General features: G+C 44.4%; 1 protein-coding gene across 3 annotated transcripts in view; it reads left to right on the top strand.

Moving 5' to 3' along the window:
- ttc23 (tetratricopeptide repeat domain 23) overlaps positions 1–14501 on the top strand; it is a 59673-nt gene that overhangs the window by 27738 nt on the left and 17434 nt on the right. For all 3 annotated transcript variants that reach the window (XM_059640186.1, XM_048520888.2, XM_059640187.1), the window contains one exon: positions 9356–9533. In XM_059640186.1, coding sequence (XP_059496169.1) covers positions 9356–9533 — 178 coding nt within the window. The remainder of the gene's footprint in view (positions 1–9355; positions 9534–14501) is intronic.

Here is a 14501-nt window from a genome sequence, read left to right as displayed (position 1 = left end):
CTCTTTTGTCAGGTAAAGTGGAGGGATGCACACAGGCGTAGAATTTATCATCAGAGATGCCATTGCAAGGTAACTTGAGGTAGTTAAGACTATCAAAAGATAGTACAAATGGTGTGAGTGGAGTGTTGCCAGGCTGAATAACAAGTCTTTCCAGGTGACCACAAGTGTCAAATGGTGTGATAAAGTGCCAACAGCAGAACAGCAAGTGAAGGGATGACCTATGATCGATTAATTAAGGCAGTGAGATAATTACAAAATATTTTAAAAAAAGATAGTGCTAAAGATAGACCAAAGAGTTGGCATAACATTTTAGGTATAAGAGTTGCATGCCGAGGGTCTAACCAAAGTAACAAAGGGTGGCACAGTGGCTCAGTGGTTAGCACTGCATCCTCACAGCGCCAGGGACCCAGGTTCAACTCCAGCTTCAGGCGACTGTATGTGTGGAGTTTCCACATTCCCCCCGTGTCTGCGTGGGTTTCCTCCAGTTGCTCCGGTTTCCTCCCACAGTCCAAAGACGTGCAGGCTAGGTGAATTGGCCATGCTAAATTGCCCATAGTGTTCAGGGGTATGTGGGTTACAGGGGGATGGGTCTGGTTGGGATGCTCCAATGGTCGGTGTGGACTTGTTGGGCTGAAGGGCCTGTTTCCACGCTGTAGGGATTCTAATTCTAATCCAACGCTGTACAAACTTATTCAGGTGGAGAGATCACAACAAGTTATCAAGGTGATGGTGTCTAAACAGAGCAGTAAGGAAGATTTTACTAATGCAGAATGGCGGGGTTACATGTAGTGTGACATGAACTCAAGACCACGGTTCAGGTTGTCTTCATGGGTATGGAACTTGGCTATCAGTTTCTGCCCAGCGATTCTGTGTTGTGCATCTCGAAGGCCACCTTGGAGGACACTTATCCAAAGATCAGAGACTGAATGTCCTTGACCGCTGAAGTGTTCCCTAACTGGGAGGGAACACTCCTGCTTGGTGATTTCATATAAACCTGTTGGACTATAAGCTGGTGTCATGTGACTTTAACTTTGTCCACCCGAGTCCAGCAGCGGCACCTCCACACCAAGAAAAATAGCCACAGCCTATTCAGCCTCTCCCCATAGCTCAAACCCTCCAACCCAAGAACATCCTCCCTGCACTCTTTCAAGTTTAATAACATCTTTCCTATAGCGGGAGACCAGAATTGAATACAGTATTCCTAAAGTGGCCTAACCAATGTCCTGTAGTTCTGCAACATGACCTCCCAACTCCGATACTCAATGCACTGACCAATAAAGACAAGTGTGCAGACAGAGTTCTAGGATATAGCTGAGTGGCATGGTGGTCAGCACTGTTGCCTCACAGCACCAGGGACCCAGTTTCAATTCCAGCCTCAGACAACTGCCTGTATGGAGTTTGCATATTCTCCCTGTGCCTGGATTGGTTTCCACTGGACGCTCCAGTTTCCCATCACAGTCCAAAGATGTGCAGTTGAGGTGGATCAACTGTGCTAAATTGTCCATAGTGTCCAGTGATGTGCAGGCTAGGTGGATTAGCCATGATTAATGCAGCCTTATGGGGATAGATAAGAGGCTGGGCCTGGGTAGGATGCTCTTCGGAAGGTCAGTGCAGATTAGATAGGCCACATGGCCTCTTTCCTCACTACAGGGATAGCATGGATTTTATGAGGCAGGTGGAGTTGGATCATAAAACAAAGACCATTGCATCTCGGAGAGTTGGGCTTCCTGGAGTTGAGAACAGGTTTAGTTTTGAGACCAAAGGGTTGATTGTGGGTGAGGTGCTTGCACTCTTTGGCCAGACGAGCTGAGCTAGAAAAGTCTATGGCCATTGGGTTCGGCTGCTGTGTTTCCCAAAAGCTGAGTTACCTGGCTCTATCATTGTTGAACCCAAATGGTCACTCAGTTCCAAGGCATGCCATTCCATTGTGAATTATCCAGCAACTGTGGTTTACATCCAACGCCAACCTGTGCACTCAGAAAAGTAGCCGAGGTAGCAAGCCATGCAGAGGGAAATGCAGCCAGTGAGGGGAGTGTTGTGTGCCTCATGGCTGAGGTGGGTAAGGCAGAGAGCAGTTGTTGGTAGTTTTGGCTACAGGGGTCAGTGTGACGGGGAGGGCAGTGACTCAAACACTCAGTGACTAGCTGTGTATACAGGCAGCCCACATCCATCACGGTGTTAAAACTACTAACCTGCTTTTCAGGATAGAAATACTCGCCCTCTCCACCTCTGTCTTTCTTGAAGTAGGTACAGGATCCTCTGTATCCACAAAATCACGATCGCAAATTCACCTAGCCTCACCAAAAAACAAGTAACAAGAAAATTCAACACCCATAGGCAAGAATCACATGTCTGCAATATTTAATGGGCTCTGCACTGGTGAATTCTGCAGGGGCTCTCAGGAACAGAACCCTCACTGATATGGGGGAATGGGCATACCGGGTTGGGGTCAGGTTTCACATAATCAGATAAGGTTAAAGATCTCGGAGGGTTGCAGCCTGGAGTGGGTAACTGGTTTTCCTGACCTCAAGCGTACGTTGGTGGGTGTCTGTCAGTGTTGGAATGGCCAAGCCGAGAGGTAAAGCCATGAATGAGGGTTTCTTTAACAGTTGTCTTGAAGCACTGTCAGAGTCAGTTCCATGTTACAGAGTTGGAAGTACATATATGTGATTTTTGGTGATGGCGTGGACACATTGAAACCAAAAAAATAGAAGGAGGAGTAGGGCATTCGGTCCAATGAGTCTGCCCCACCATTCTATATGACCACGGCTGATCATCCAGCTCACTTTGTTCCCGCTTTCTCCCCATACCCTTTGAGCACTTTAGCCCTAAGAACTGTATCTTACTCCTTCCTAAGATGTTTTAGTTTCAAATGCTGAGCACCTGTGTTGGGTGCGCAAGAAATAAGGAACGAGTCTGTGATCTTTTAAAATACCTGGCTTTATGTCTTATGTATCGATTACATGGTTATCTGTTGAGAATTCTGCAGCAACAGCTTTTTTCATGCTCTTTATACTATTTTTTAACTTGATGCTCCTGAAAGTGAAGTAACGGCCAGTACCTTCTGTTAATCTATTCCGCGATATCTTTCTGTGACATACTGTAGTGAGTTCTTGCAAACTATTCCCCACACCCAACCATAAACCTCGTGAACAGTCTGTTTGGCATGTATCTCTTATCTGCTTCAGACTGATTCCCTTCATTTCGAGGGCATCCACAAGTCAGCTCTTTGCAATAGTATTTGTAAAGCTAACCCTTGTTATGCTCTAGCTTAAACACACAGTTTTCAATATACTCCACACCCAGTTGGATCAAGGTCAGGTATGATAGATACCAAGGTTCAAACAGAGTGGCTGAACCTGCCATAGTGGCCAGGTAGATGGATGGAGTTGAAAGTGAAGCAACGGAGTTTGTGATGATAGCTGAAGGTAATGGATTCAGGCTTCCCAAAATTTAATTGGAGAAAATTCCTGCCTGTCCAGTATTGGAAGTCTGACATATTTGAACCAGTGAAAGGATCATTACGTAGGGCTGGATGTTGTTAGCACATGAACAAGAACCGACATGTTTATGGGTGATGCCAGTAGGCGTAGAATGTTGGAGAAAGGGAGCGGATGAGTTTCTGCTTCTGTAGTGTGTTACAATCAGGTGGGGGGAGATAAACCAGGTTCCCCTTTTTTTGTCACCACCTCAATTCACCAAGCCAAAGATTTGGTATGCTTCCTTCGCGCATAGCTATGCCTCATTCCAATTAAAATGCCATTAATTAGTTCAGCAAATTAAAAATATTACCATTACACTATTGCCTCTCCAATAATAATCTTGCTGTTTCTATTTCTGATAGAAACAGTCCCTTCTATTTCTAGTATGTCCTCGCTACCTTAACAGTGTAGGCTGTTTGGTCTTCCTTTTCCTGTTTCCTCCTTGCAATATGTTTTCTGTGTATTTTGATAGCGATAAATTTGAGGCTGCAAGACAGGTGCGGGAACTGGAAATCTGAAGCCAAACTGCACCTGCAAAGATTGAAAACATCCAGCCAGCCAACCAGAGAACAGAGTTTTGTGCACCAGGAGTGGACACTCTGCCCAGACTGGAAAAATTAAACTGTCATTAATAAATTGACAAGACCAAGGCGAGATGATGGGCTGGTAAGGGAGAAAGGAAGCATTCCCTAAGCTGTTTAGGTTTTCGTTAAGAAGGAAATAGGAATTTATATTGGAAGCAGTTTGACAGGAAGATGCAAGGATTTATAATGCAAATATAAAAATAAGGATAGCATTTGTGACTTAAAATGAGAAACTTGGACAGATAGTCAATTGGTTTGTTTAAAAATCAATTTTGGAGCAGGTACCAAAACAAATAAAGTGAGTAATCATTATTCTTAATGCAGTGTTAGGTATTCATTAGAATGAAAATAAAGTCTTAAATAATTAAAGAATCACACAATTGTGAACTTTCTTATGCCAAATAATTACAATAAATTGCAAGTGTAGGTGTCCTTAATTACAGAATAAAAATGAAAGGTCTCCTGTTCCCTACATTTTGTACTGAATTCAGAATGAGGTCATTAAATTCTCAATTACAAACTATTTTTATGAGTTGTATGAGGTAAGAGATTGGGCTGTCTGTCCATTCTCTATCTTTTTTGTGAAGTAGTGTCTTTTTCCCTTAATTAGATCATAACATGTTTTGCTCCTACATTGTTTCTTTCTTTATTTTTTCAAGGGATCTGGGTGTTGTGGGTAATGCCAGCATTTATCATCCAAGCCCCTTGAGATGATGGTTTGCTCAACCATTTCAGAGGGCAGTTAAGAGTCACAGAGTTGTACAACACAGTAGCAGACCCTTCACTCCAACTCATCGATGCCAACCAGATAGCCTAAATTAATCTAGTCCAATTTGCCACCATTTGGCCCGTCTCCCTCTAAACCCTTGCTATTCACGTACCCATCCAGATGCACGCGCACACACACACACACCATGAAATGCCCCTTATATCCCCTGTATATCTTTTTCCTCTCACCTTAAACCTATGCCCTCTAGTTTTGGACTCCCCTACCCCAGAGAAAAGAGCTTGTCTATTCACCTTATCCATATCCCTCAAGATTTGATAAACCTCAATAAGGTCACCCCTCAGCCTCCAATGCTCGAGACAAATTAGCCCCAGCCTATTCAGCCTCTCCCTGTAGCTCAAACCCTCCAACCCTGGCAACATCCTTGTAAATCTTTTCTGAGTCCTTTCAAGTTTCAAAACATCTCTGCTACAGCAGGGAGACCAGAACTGAACCCGCTATTTCAACAGTGGCTTAACCAATGTCCTGTATAGTCTCAACATGATATCCCAGCTCCTAAGTACTGGCCAATAAAGGCAAGTGTACTAAAAGCCTTCTTCACTACCCTGTCTACCTGTGACTCCAACTTCAAGGAGCTATGAACCTGCACTGCAAAGTCTCTTTGTTTGGCAACAATCCCCAGAGCCTACCATTAAATGTATAAGTCCTGCTCTGATTTGCCTTTCCAAAATGCAACATCTCACATTTATCTATATTAAACGCCACCTGCCACATTGCTGTGAATCAGGACTAATGTGTGGGCCTGGCTGGGCAAGGACTGCAGATTTCTTTCCCTAAAGGACGTTAGTGAACCAGATGGTTTTTTACAACAACAATCAACACTGTTTACATCAGAGATAGTAGGAACTGCCGATGCTGGAGTCTCAGAGAACAAGGTGTGGAGCTGGATGAACACAGCAGGCCAGGCAGCATCAGAGGAGCAGGAAAGCTGATGTCTCCTAGCAGGAATTTTCTGAAGAAGGGTCCAGACCCGAAACATCGACTTTCCTGCTCCTCTGAAGCTGCCTGGCCTGCTGTGTTCATCCAGCTCCACACCTTGTTGTCCTAGCACTGTTTACGTGATCGGCCTTAGGTATCTTTATCAGCTCTTTACTCCAGGTTTTATTGAGTTCACATTTCACCTTCTGCTATGGTGGGATTTGAACTCCAATCCCCTGAATAGTGGCCTGACATTCTGAATTGATGGTCTAGTGACATTGCTACTACACCACCATCTGACTTTTTTATTGAGCCCCTGTCAAAGCCCTTCATATATATTGTTTACTAAACTAAAAAAGTGACAACAGTTTGTTGGCTAGAAAGCACTTTGAGATGACCTGAGGTTGCAAAAGATGTTTTCAGAATCAAAGCCTTTCCTTCTTTCACACCAGGGAACCATTTTGACATTGAACATTAGTGAATTAGTTCCTTTTCTTTATGTCACATTTCTGTTGCCTTTCAAACATTTTCCTCCCTCTGTGCTGCGTCAGCAAGATCTGCCACTGACCAGAGACTGCATTAACACAGTGCAAAGGCAAGTAGTTAAGAATCAATCACTTTGCTGTGGGTCTGGAGTCATGAGTTGGCCTGACCCAGTAAGACCAGAAGATTGAGATAACAAGGTGTGGAGCTGGATGAACACAGCAGGCCAAGCAGCATCAGAGGAGCAGGACAGCTGACATTTCGGGCCTAGACCCTTCTTCAGAAAATCTAAATTTCTGGAGAATGGTCTCGGCCCAAAACGTCAGCCATCCTGCTCCTCTGATGCTGCTTGGCCTGCTGTGTTCATCCAGCTCCACACCTTGTTATCTCAGATTCCCAAGCATGTGCAATTCCTACTATCTCCAAGACCAGAAGATTGCCTGCTTTAAAGCACAGCAGTAGAACCTTGTTGGATTTTTATGGCCACCATCCGTGAGACCAGCTTTCAAAAATTTTTAAATAACCTATTTTTCTAATCAGTGTGCTCAAAGATGGTATTACCATGCTTGGAGCATATGAGACTCCAGTCCAGGGGTAGGGACATTACCACTGTACCACAAGAGGACCTAAGAACAGCTTTCAAGTTCCATCTTTATTAATTGGATTTAGATTCCACCAGCTGCTGTGCCAGATTTCAGTCTGTGTCTCCAGAGCATTAGGCTGGCCCTCTGGATTGCTAACCTAGACATCAGTCCAATTATCCCAGTATCTTGATATCTGAGGTTGCAAAAGATGTTTTAGGAGTCAAAGCCTGATCCTCTAACTTTGGTATCCTGATCTCATGACTCTTTCATCCTCTAACTTTTCTTCATGTAGAATATACAGAACAGTGAGTTGGAGTAGAAGAAGAGGCCGTTCAGCCCAGCTGGACTACAATGATGATTATTAAGTGCCACACTCTTCACCTGAAGACTAAACTTAATCCTAACATACCCTGTTCAACACGATTGGAAAACAAAAACTGAATAAATCATAATATTGTGTGTAATTTCCCTCCAGCAGGCTTTTAAAGATAGTGGCGAGTGAAAGTAAGGAGAGGAGTACATACAAAGCACATTTTTTACTGGAGGCAGTATTCTAGAACAGTTCAGAAATTCTCTATCAATCGAATTAAACAATTGCAGCTGTTGGAATTGGAACAGCACCCAGCTGCTGCAGTATAATTGCGGGAGTCTGAGACGCAGTTAATCAAGTTTAGCTGGAACCATTCCCACTTCAGTTTAACTGTTGTGAGAACCACAACAGCAGAGATGTTTCAGGAGGATCAGAGAATAAGAATTCGCCGTATAAATATGAAAGCATTTAACCACTTCTGATTTAACGGTGATATAATTGTTAGTAAATTCAGATGCAATCCTTTCGTCCTCCTATTCTGACCAGGCCAGAGCTGTGTATGAATAACAGATCTTCACCTTGTTTGTCAGTGTGCCATTCCTCAGACTGAGGTTGGAGATAATCTACCCACTAGTCCTAATGCAACAGCCAAATCCCTGCCGACTCCAGACTAGCCCTTTGTCCTAGGTATTAATGACCAGTACTTTGCAATCTTTTCCATCTCAAATCTAAACAATTCAGTTTTTCCATGGTTAGGAGGCAAAGTTAAATCAGATGGTGATTGCTCTAGTGGGGGCAGGGTGGGCGTGAAATCTGTTAACAGTAAAACTGAAAAGGAACATGGTGTGTAGGAGTGGTTTATTGATGTAATTTCTGTTCAGTCTTTACCAGCCCGGAGTTGCTTTGTTTGGCTATTTGCATGACCAGCACAAATATTTGGAATGGATACTGGGAGGTGGATATTGCACATCATTTGTTCAGTTTTACCTCCTCCATTTTCACCCCTTTGATGTCTGAAAAGTGCCAATTTTTACTGGGTATCCCATTCATTAGGTGTTGGCGGCCCCTCCAGGTGGGTATTCTTCACCTGTGAGCCTAACTAGCTAATTCAGTTGTGAAGGGCATCAATATATAAACAAGGAACAAGACTAGGCCACTTGGCCCTTAGAGCCTGCACCGCCATTCAATAAGGTTGTGGCTGATCTGATTTTAACCTCATATCTACATTCCTGCATATCCCCCAATAATCTTCCAACTCTTGGCTATTAAATATTATCCAAAGCTGGTTTACAGCAGAATTTGTCACACTCGCAGTTTCTGTTCCAGTTAGGAGCAGGGATGCTCCCTGACTGTCTCACCTCCATTGTCCATGGAAGCTCAGGATGGTTTTTACAGCTGCATAGTTTCTCTGGCTGCAATTAGTGAACATGATGAATTAAATTTGGTTCACCTTATTTATGTTACAGAAGGTCTTGTGGTGCAGTGGGTATCCTCCGTACTTCTGAACCAGAGGCTCATTGTTCTAGTGCCACTTCAAGGAGGGTACAATCTTTCCAATGGCGAGAGTGGGAGAGATTCTCAGTCAACCATGTGTTGGGAAGAATATATGAACCTCTACTATCACCATCCGTAGCTGCAGGCTGCACCATGCATGTAAAGTTTTATATTGCCATGGCAGCACAGATTTGTTGGAGGTGAGGGGGCAGGCTGGCTCAGTTGGCTGGTGTGGATCAGATAGGTGCTGACACTGCACGGTTTGATCCCTTTGCCCTCCCTGTCCTGGAGGTCACAGACGTGGCCCACATCAGGCAGAGTTACTGAGAAGCTTCATGTTACAGCGATCTTGGGAGGCTTTGGAGTAGAAGAAGGTATGGAAAATGGAATAGGTGAGACCACATAATATAGAAAGTGTTTAGCCATTAAATGTTTCACTCTGAGAAGATTTTGTGCATCTTACAATGTGACAGACATGGTGATGCCCCCGAGAGCCATTCAGCCTCCTCATTGGAGAGGATCAGCAGATTTTATTTCATAAATAAGAGGTCATCCAAATAGGTCCAAGTGTATGCTGTAGTATATCATGGTGAATAGCACGTTAGCAACCATCTCTCCTAATTTGTATTTCCATCGCTCAGAACTCGAACATCCAGGTTGGAATTGGTCAGAAATGATATTGCAGCTGAATGGATGTATTTGTAATTCCCCAGGTTGTACATGAAGGAGAACAAGACAGTGGAAGCTGTAGCGTGTTACGAGAAAGTGCTGCAAATGGTGAAGCTCGATAAGGGTGAAAACAGCATGGAGTGTGTCTCTATTTATCGGGACTTGGCAGCGGCAGAGCGTGCGCGAGGTGCCCATGACATCAGCACACAGCTCCTCATGGAGGTAAGAGCTGAAGTGACATTAGTGACTTGGTATTGTAGGCAAGAGCAGCGAACAGATCTGAGGAAATCCCCACGCAACGTTATCACTCCTCAGTTTGTGGACGAGGCCACTGGATGACAATCGATTTAATTTCAGATGCAGCAAGGTGAGTTGGAGCTCAGCTGCTGAGACAGTACTCCCGCTGGTGGGTTGGAAGGTGAAGGTTGCCGAAATGTGAGGACGATAGCTTGGGAGCTTGCATTGGCCTGCGGCAGTGAAGCTCAACACGAGCAGCAGGAAAATACCTCACCTTCTACTCCGGCACTTTATAGCCTTCAGGCCTCAACATTGAGTTTGACAATTTCAGACCATGACCCCTGTCCCCCATTTTGATTAGCCCACCCCTCGCCCACTGTTCTATTTGCGTGAGTTTACTCTCAGCAGAGCTGACATTTTTAGCTGCTTACCACCGACCTTTCATTTGTATCTCCTTTGCTACCATTAACACTCCCTCGCCTTCTGCTTGGGGGCACCTTCCCCGTTTGCTCCTTCTCCCCACTTTGTCAGCTGCAGAGTGACCATCATTTATCCAGCCTCCTTCAGTTCCAAACAAGAGCCATAAAGGACTCGAAACATTAACTCGGTTTCTCTCTCCACAGATGCTGCCAGACCTGCTGAGTTACTCTAGCACTCTGTTTTTCTTTCAGATCTCCAGCAGTACTTTGCTTTTTTTATAAAAAGCAATCTAACTCAGCCTTCAAGAATTCAATGACCCGACCTCTACTGCTTTCTCCGGAAGAGAATTTCACAGGCTGAGCCTCTGAGAGAAAGAAATTCTCATCTCTGCCTTAAAAGGGAGACTTCTTATTCCTAAACAGTTCTCCCTGGTTCTGGTGTCCAAGAGGAAACACCTGGTATCCGAAAATGCAGACCCCACAGGAAGTTATATTTTTCAAGGAGGATGTGATGGAGCTGTATATAACATTAGTTATGCCACAGCTAGAGCACTGTATGCAGTTCTAGTCATCACTCCCTGGGAAGATGTGATTGCATTGAAGACTCAGCAGGATGTTACCAGGGCTGAAACAATTCAGCTATGAAGAGAAACCAGATAGGTTGGGGTAGTTTTCCTTAGCGGGGAGAAAACTGAAGGGGTCTGTTTGAGGTGTACAGAGTTGTGAGGAGCGTAGACAGGGTAGGCAAGGAGAAACTCTTCTCCTGAACGTAGGGGTCAGACACCGAATGGTGCAATTTGAAGTAATGAGCAGGAGGTTTAGCGGGGATTTGAGAAAACATTTTTTCACCCTGAGAAGGGATGGTAGAGACAGGAACCATAAAGACATTTAAGAAGTATTCAGCTGAGCATTTGATACATCATCACAGGCAAGGCTACAGGCCAAGATCTTGGCAATGGAATTGGAAATTGATGGCCTCTTTCTGTGCTGTAAAAACTCTATGACTCCAAGATCACACCCCTTCTTCTAAACTTCAGTGAGGGAATCATGGAATCCCTACAGCATGGAAGCAGGCCATTTGGCCCGTTAAGTCCATACAAGACCCTCTGAAGAGCGTCCCACCCAGACCACCACCCCAGCCTATCCCTGTAACCTCACTTTTCCTATGGCTAGTCCGTCTAGCCGAGACATCCCTGAACACTATGAGCAATTCAGTGTGGTCAGTAGCCTGCACATCTTTGGACTGGGAGGAAACTGGAGCACTGGGAGGAAACCCACGCGAACAGAGGAGGAATGTGCAGACTCCACACAGACAGTCGCTTGAGGTGTTTTAACCTGTTATCTGCCCTCATTGAATAAATACTGGGTCAGGCACGATTTTTGTGCTTCAGCTCCTCAATATGGTTTGTATTGACTTTCCATGATCAGTACTACAGGAAAACCACGGACATCATGAATTTTATGATTCTTTTGTTTTAAAAAAATCAGAGTTTCTTGCAGTTTCTGGTTTTATTTTTTTAAATATGATCACCACAAATTCTTAGTATCCTCCCTTAAATGGATGAGCCAGAACAATTGGCCACTCACTCCCATAAACAAACTGACAGTTCACTACAGGCTTTTAGACTTGGTTTTTAAGGTCAAAATAAAATTTGTCTCAAGGAATTTAATATTGGAATGTCCTCTGTAGGATTGGCAAACTGCCTGAAGCAATGTATTTGAACTGTTAATGTTCAGTTTGCCTTTGAAATTGATTTATGGGCTCTGGTCACACACCTTGATTTCTAATCTATTGCCATTTTACTTCAGAATGCTAGGTTTACAGTAGATTACAAGAAATGCATTCATTTTATCCTTCTATTCAATTAGCCCCAACCACACCCACTTCCATTTGAGAGCTGAACATTTGGAACTCTATTCATCTGAGTATAATTAAAGGAAGCTCTACACAATACTATTAACGGATTAGTACCTTTTATTTCAATTGATGCCCTAAATAATTTCATTTAGCTCAGTTAACAGTAGAGGACACTTCCTTCCGTCTCCGTAGTGGAGGCATATCGTCAGATTTCATAATGTGAGTTGTTCACAGTTTGGGTGGTATGGGGACGTAGGAACAGGAGTGGGCCATTCAGCCCCTCCAACCCTTCCTGCCATCCAGTAAGATCATGGCTGATCTGTAGCCCAACTTCGTATACCTGCCTTTGGCCCATATCCCTTAATACCTTCGTTTAACAAAAATTTATCTATTTTAGATTTAACGTTAAGACGTGATTTAGCATCCACTGCCCTTTGTAGAAGAGATTTCAAAACCTGTCTCACCCTTTGTGTGTAGGAGTGCTTCCGTACATCTCTGCTGAATGGGCTGGTCCTAATTCTCAGACTGTGCCCAACAGTTCTGGTGTCCACAGCCAGTGACACAGTTTACCTTTATCAATCCTGTTTTTTCCTTAAAGGCTTTGATCAGATCAACCCTTAATCTTCTAAATTATGGAGAAAACAGGCCTAATTTGTATAGTGTCTCCTCATAACTTAACACCTGAAGTCCAGGTATCATTCTTATAAACCTATATTGTACTCCCTCCAAGTCCAATGTATCCTTCCTAAGGTGTGGAGCCCAGATCTGCTCTCAGTGGAGTCTAACCATCGTTTTGTAAAACTGCAGCATAATTTCTGCATCTTTATACTCCAGTCCCCTAGATAGAAAGGCTTCAATTCACTTATTACTTCAAGATGGGGTCACCAGCTGAAATTTTGGCATCCCGAGTTGAGACACCAGTGGTTGCTGTGGATTTCCAACTGAGTAAAAACAGCCGCACCTCACTCTATCAGGCCCCCTAGTCAGACAGCTCTCTCCTGCCCACTGTCCCTGAAAAGCCGCACCAATTTTCAAACCTCAGTATGAGGTCACATTGAGGGGATAAGTTAGGGAAATGCTGCTTTACATCTGTCAATGATCCAGTCAAATGAAACAGGGATGCGGATGTTACAGAGCTCTTGGACTCACTTCTCAGTCTGTGCAGTTGATTGAAAGGAGCACCTGGAATGTCCAGCCCCTGTGGGACTCAGGGATAAAGTGCAATAAAATAGGGATACCGTATCCTGGTCACTGACAGGTTGTTGTTTGTGCTCACATACAGTTGTGCTGTCCTTACAAGTGATTGATAATGAAAGAAAAATGCCATTAAACGTGCAGTTGTTGCATTGATAGCTCATAAATTTTCCACGTAGGTTGAGGCTACTGCAGTTGGACAACAGCCTTCTTTCATTTCCCCCACCACCCCAGGTAGCATCTCTTACAAGTTATCATTCACATCAGCAGTTTGGGCTGATAAGTAAAGATATAGTCCCCAAAGTGCTCCAAAGAACCATGGGGCTGCTTGCTCATTAGAGAGAGCAGGAGAACGAGACGACTGGGGGCCAGGTGAGGAGGAGAGGTTGAGAAGGAGAGTCCGTCATGGTAACCTCAGCTAGAGCAGGAATTGAACCCAGTGCTGCTAGCATCTATGCAAAATCGCAACCAGCCAACTGACCCTGTACCCCAGTGTCGCACACGTGGCAAGCAATGACCATCTCCCAGGAAAACTCATTCACAAGGTGACCAATCAGAGAGAAGTCTACCAGCAGCGCCCGCGCCCCCCCCCCCCCCCCCCCCCCCCCCCCCCCCGCTGCCAAACCAATGAATAGAGCAGGAGAAAATAATGAGGAGGAACTCCTCCAATCACATGCTGGCTCTCTCCTGTACTTGCTGTTGTTAGGCTCACTGTGAACCTATCAGCAGCAAACGGGTAGCTCAGGGAGTCACTGTGATAGCAGCGAGAAAGTCTCTGGGCCCATCTTGAGCCAAGGGAGATTGTAAAGGGAGTTTGAAGGGCTACAAAGTGGGGTGTGAGGCTGCAACAGGGAATAAGAATCAGCAAAGGAGGGACAGAGTCTGCAACTGAGAGAAATTGCAAAGGGAAGTGTGTTGGGGGAAGGGAGAGAGGTGGCTGTTGGATAGTTGTTGGGAGGGAAGGGGGGGAGGGAGAGAGAGGAAGTGGGAGGGAGTCACAAGGGAAGGAGATGAAGGCTGCTAATGATAGAGAACAGTTTTAAAGCTGTCACAAAAGGAACAGCCAGCTGCCAGGGATCCAAGAAAGCTTTAAATCACTGAGGGGAATGAATTCTTTGCAAATGAAAGGGGCATCATTGGTTAAGGTTCTATAAATTCAGAACCTAGAAAAATCGGGAAAAAATTAGCAGATCTTACTAAAAGACCATAAGAGATAGGAACAAAAGTAGGCCATTCAGCCCGTCAAGCCTGCTCCACCATTCAGTGAGACCTGTTTATCCTCAACTGTATTTTCCTGCCTTTTCCTCGTGACTCTTGATTCCCTTACTGATTAAAAATCTACCTCTACTTTGAATGTATTTTACATCTCAGCCTTAACAACCCTCTGCAGGAAAGAATTCCACAAATTCTCTACCTGCTGAGAAATGAAATTCCCCCTGGTCTGTTTCAAATGTGTGGCTCCTTATTCAGAGATTATTCCCA

This window comes from Stegostoma tigrinum, chromosome 36, assembly GCF_030684315.1.
Source record: "Stegostoma tigrinum isolate sSteTig4 chromosome 36, sSteTig4.hap1, whole genome shotgun sequence".
Lineage (NCBI taxonomy): Eukaryota > Metazoa > Chordata > Chondrichthyes > Orectolobiformes > Stegostomatidae > Stegostoma > Stegostoma tigrinum.
This window is presented reverse-complemented; position numbering and strand designations above follow the sequence as displayed.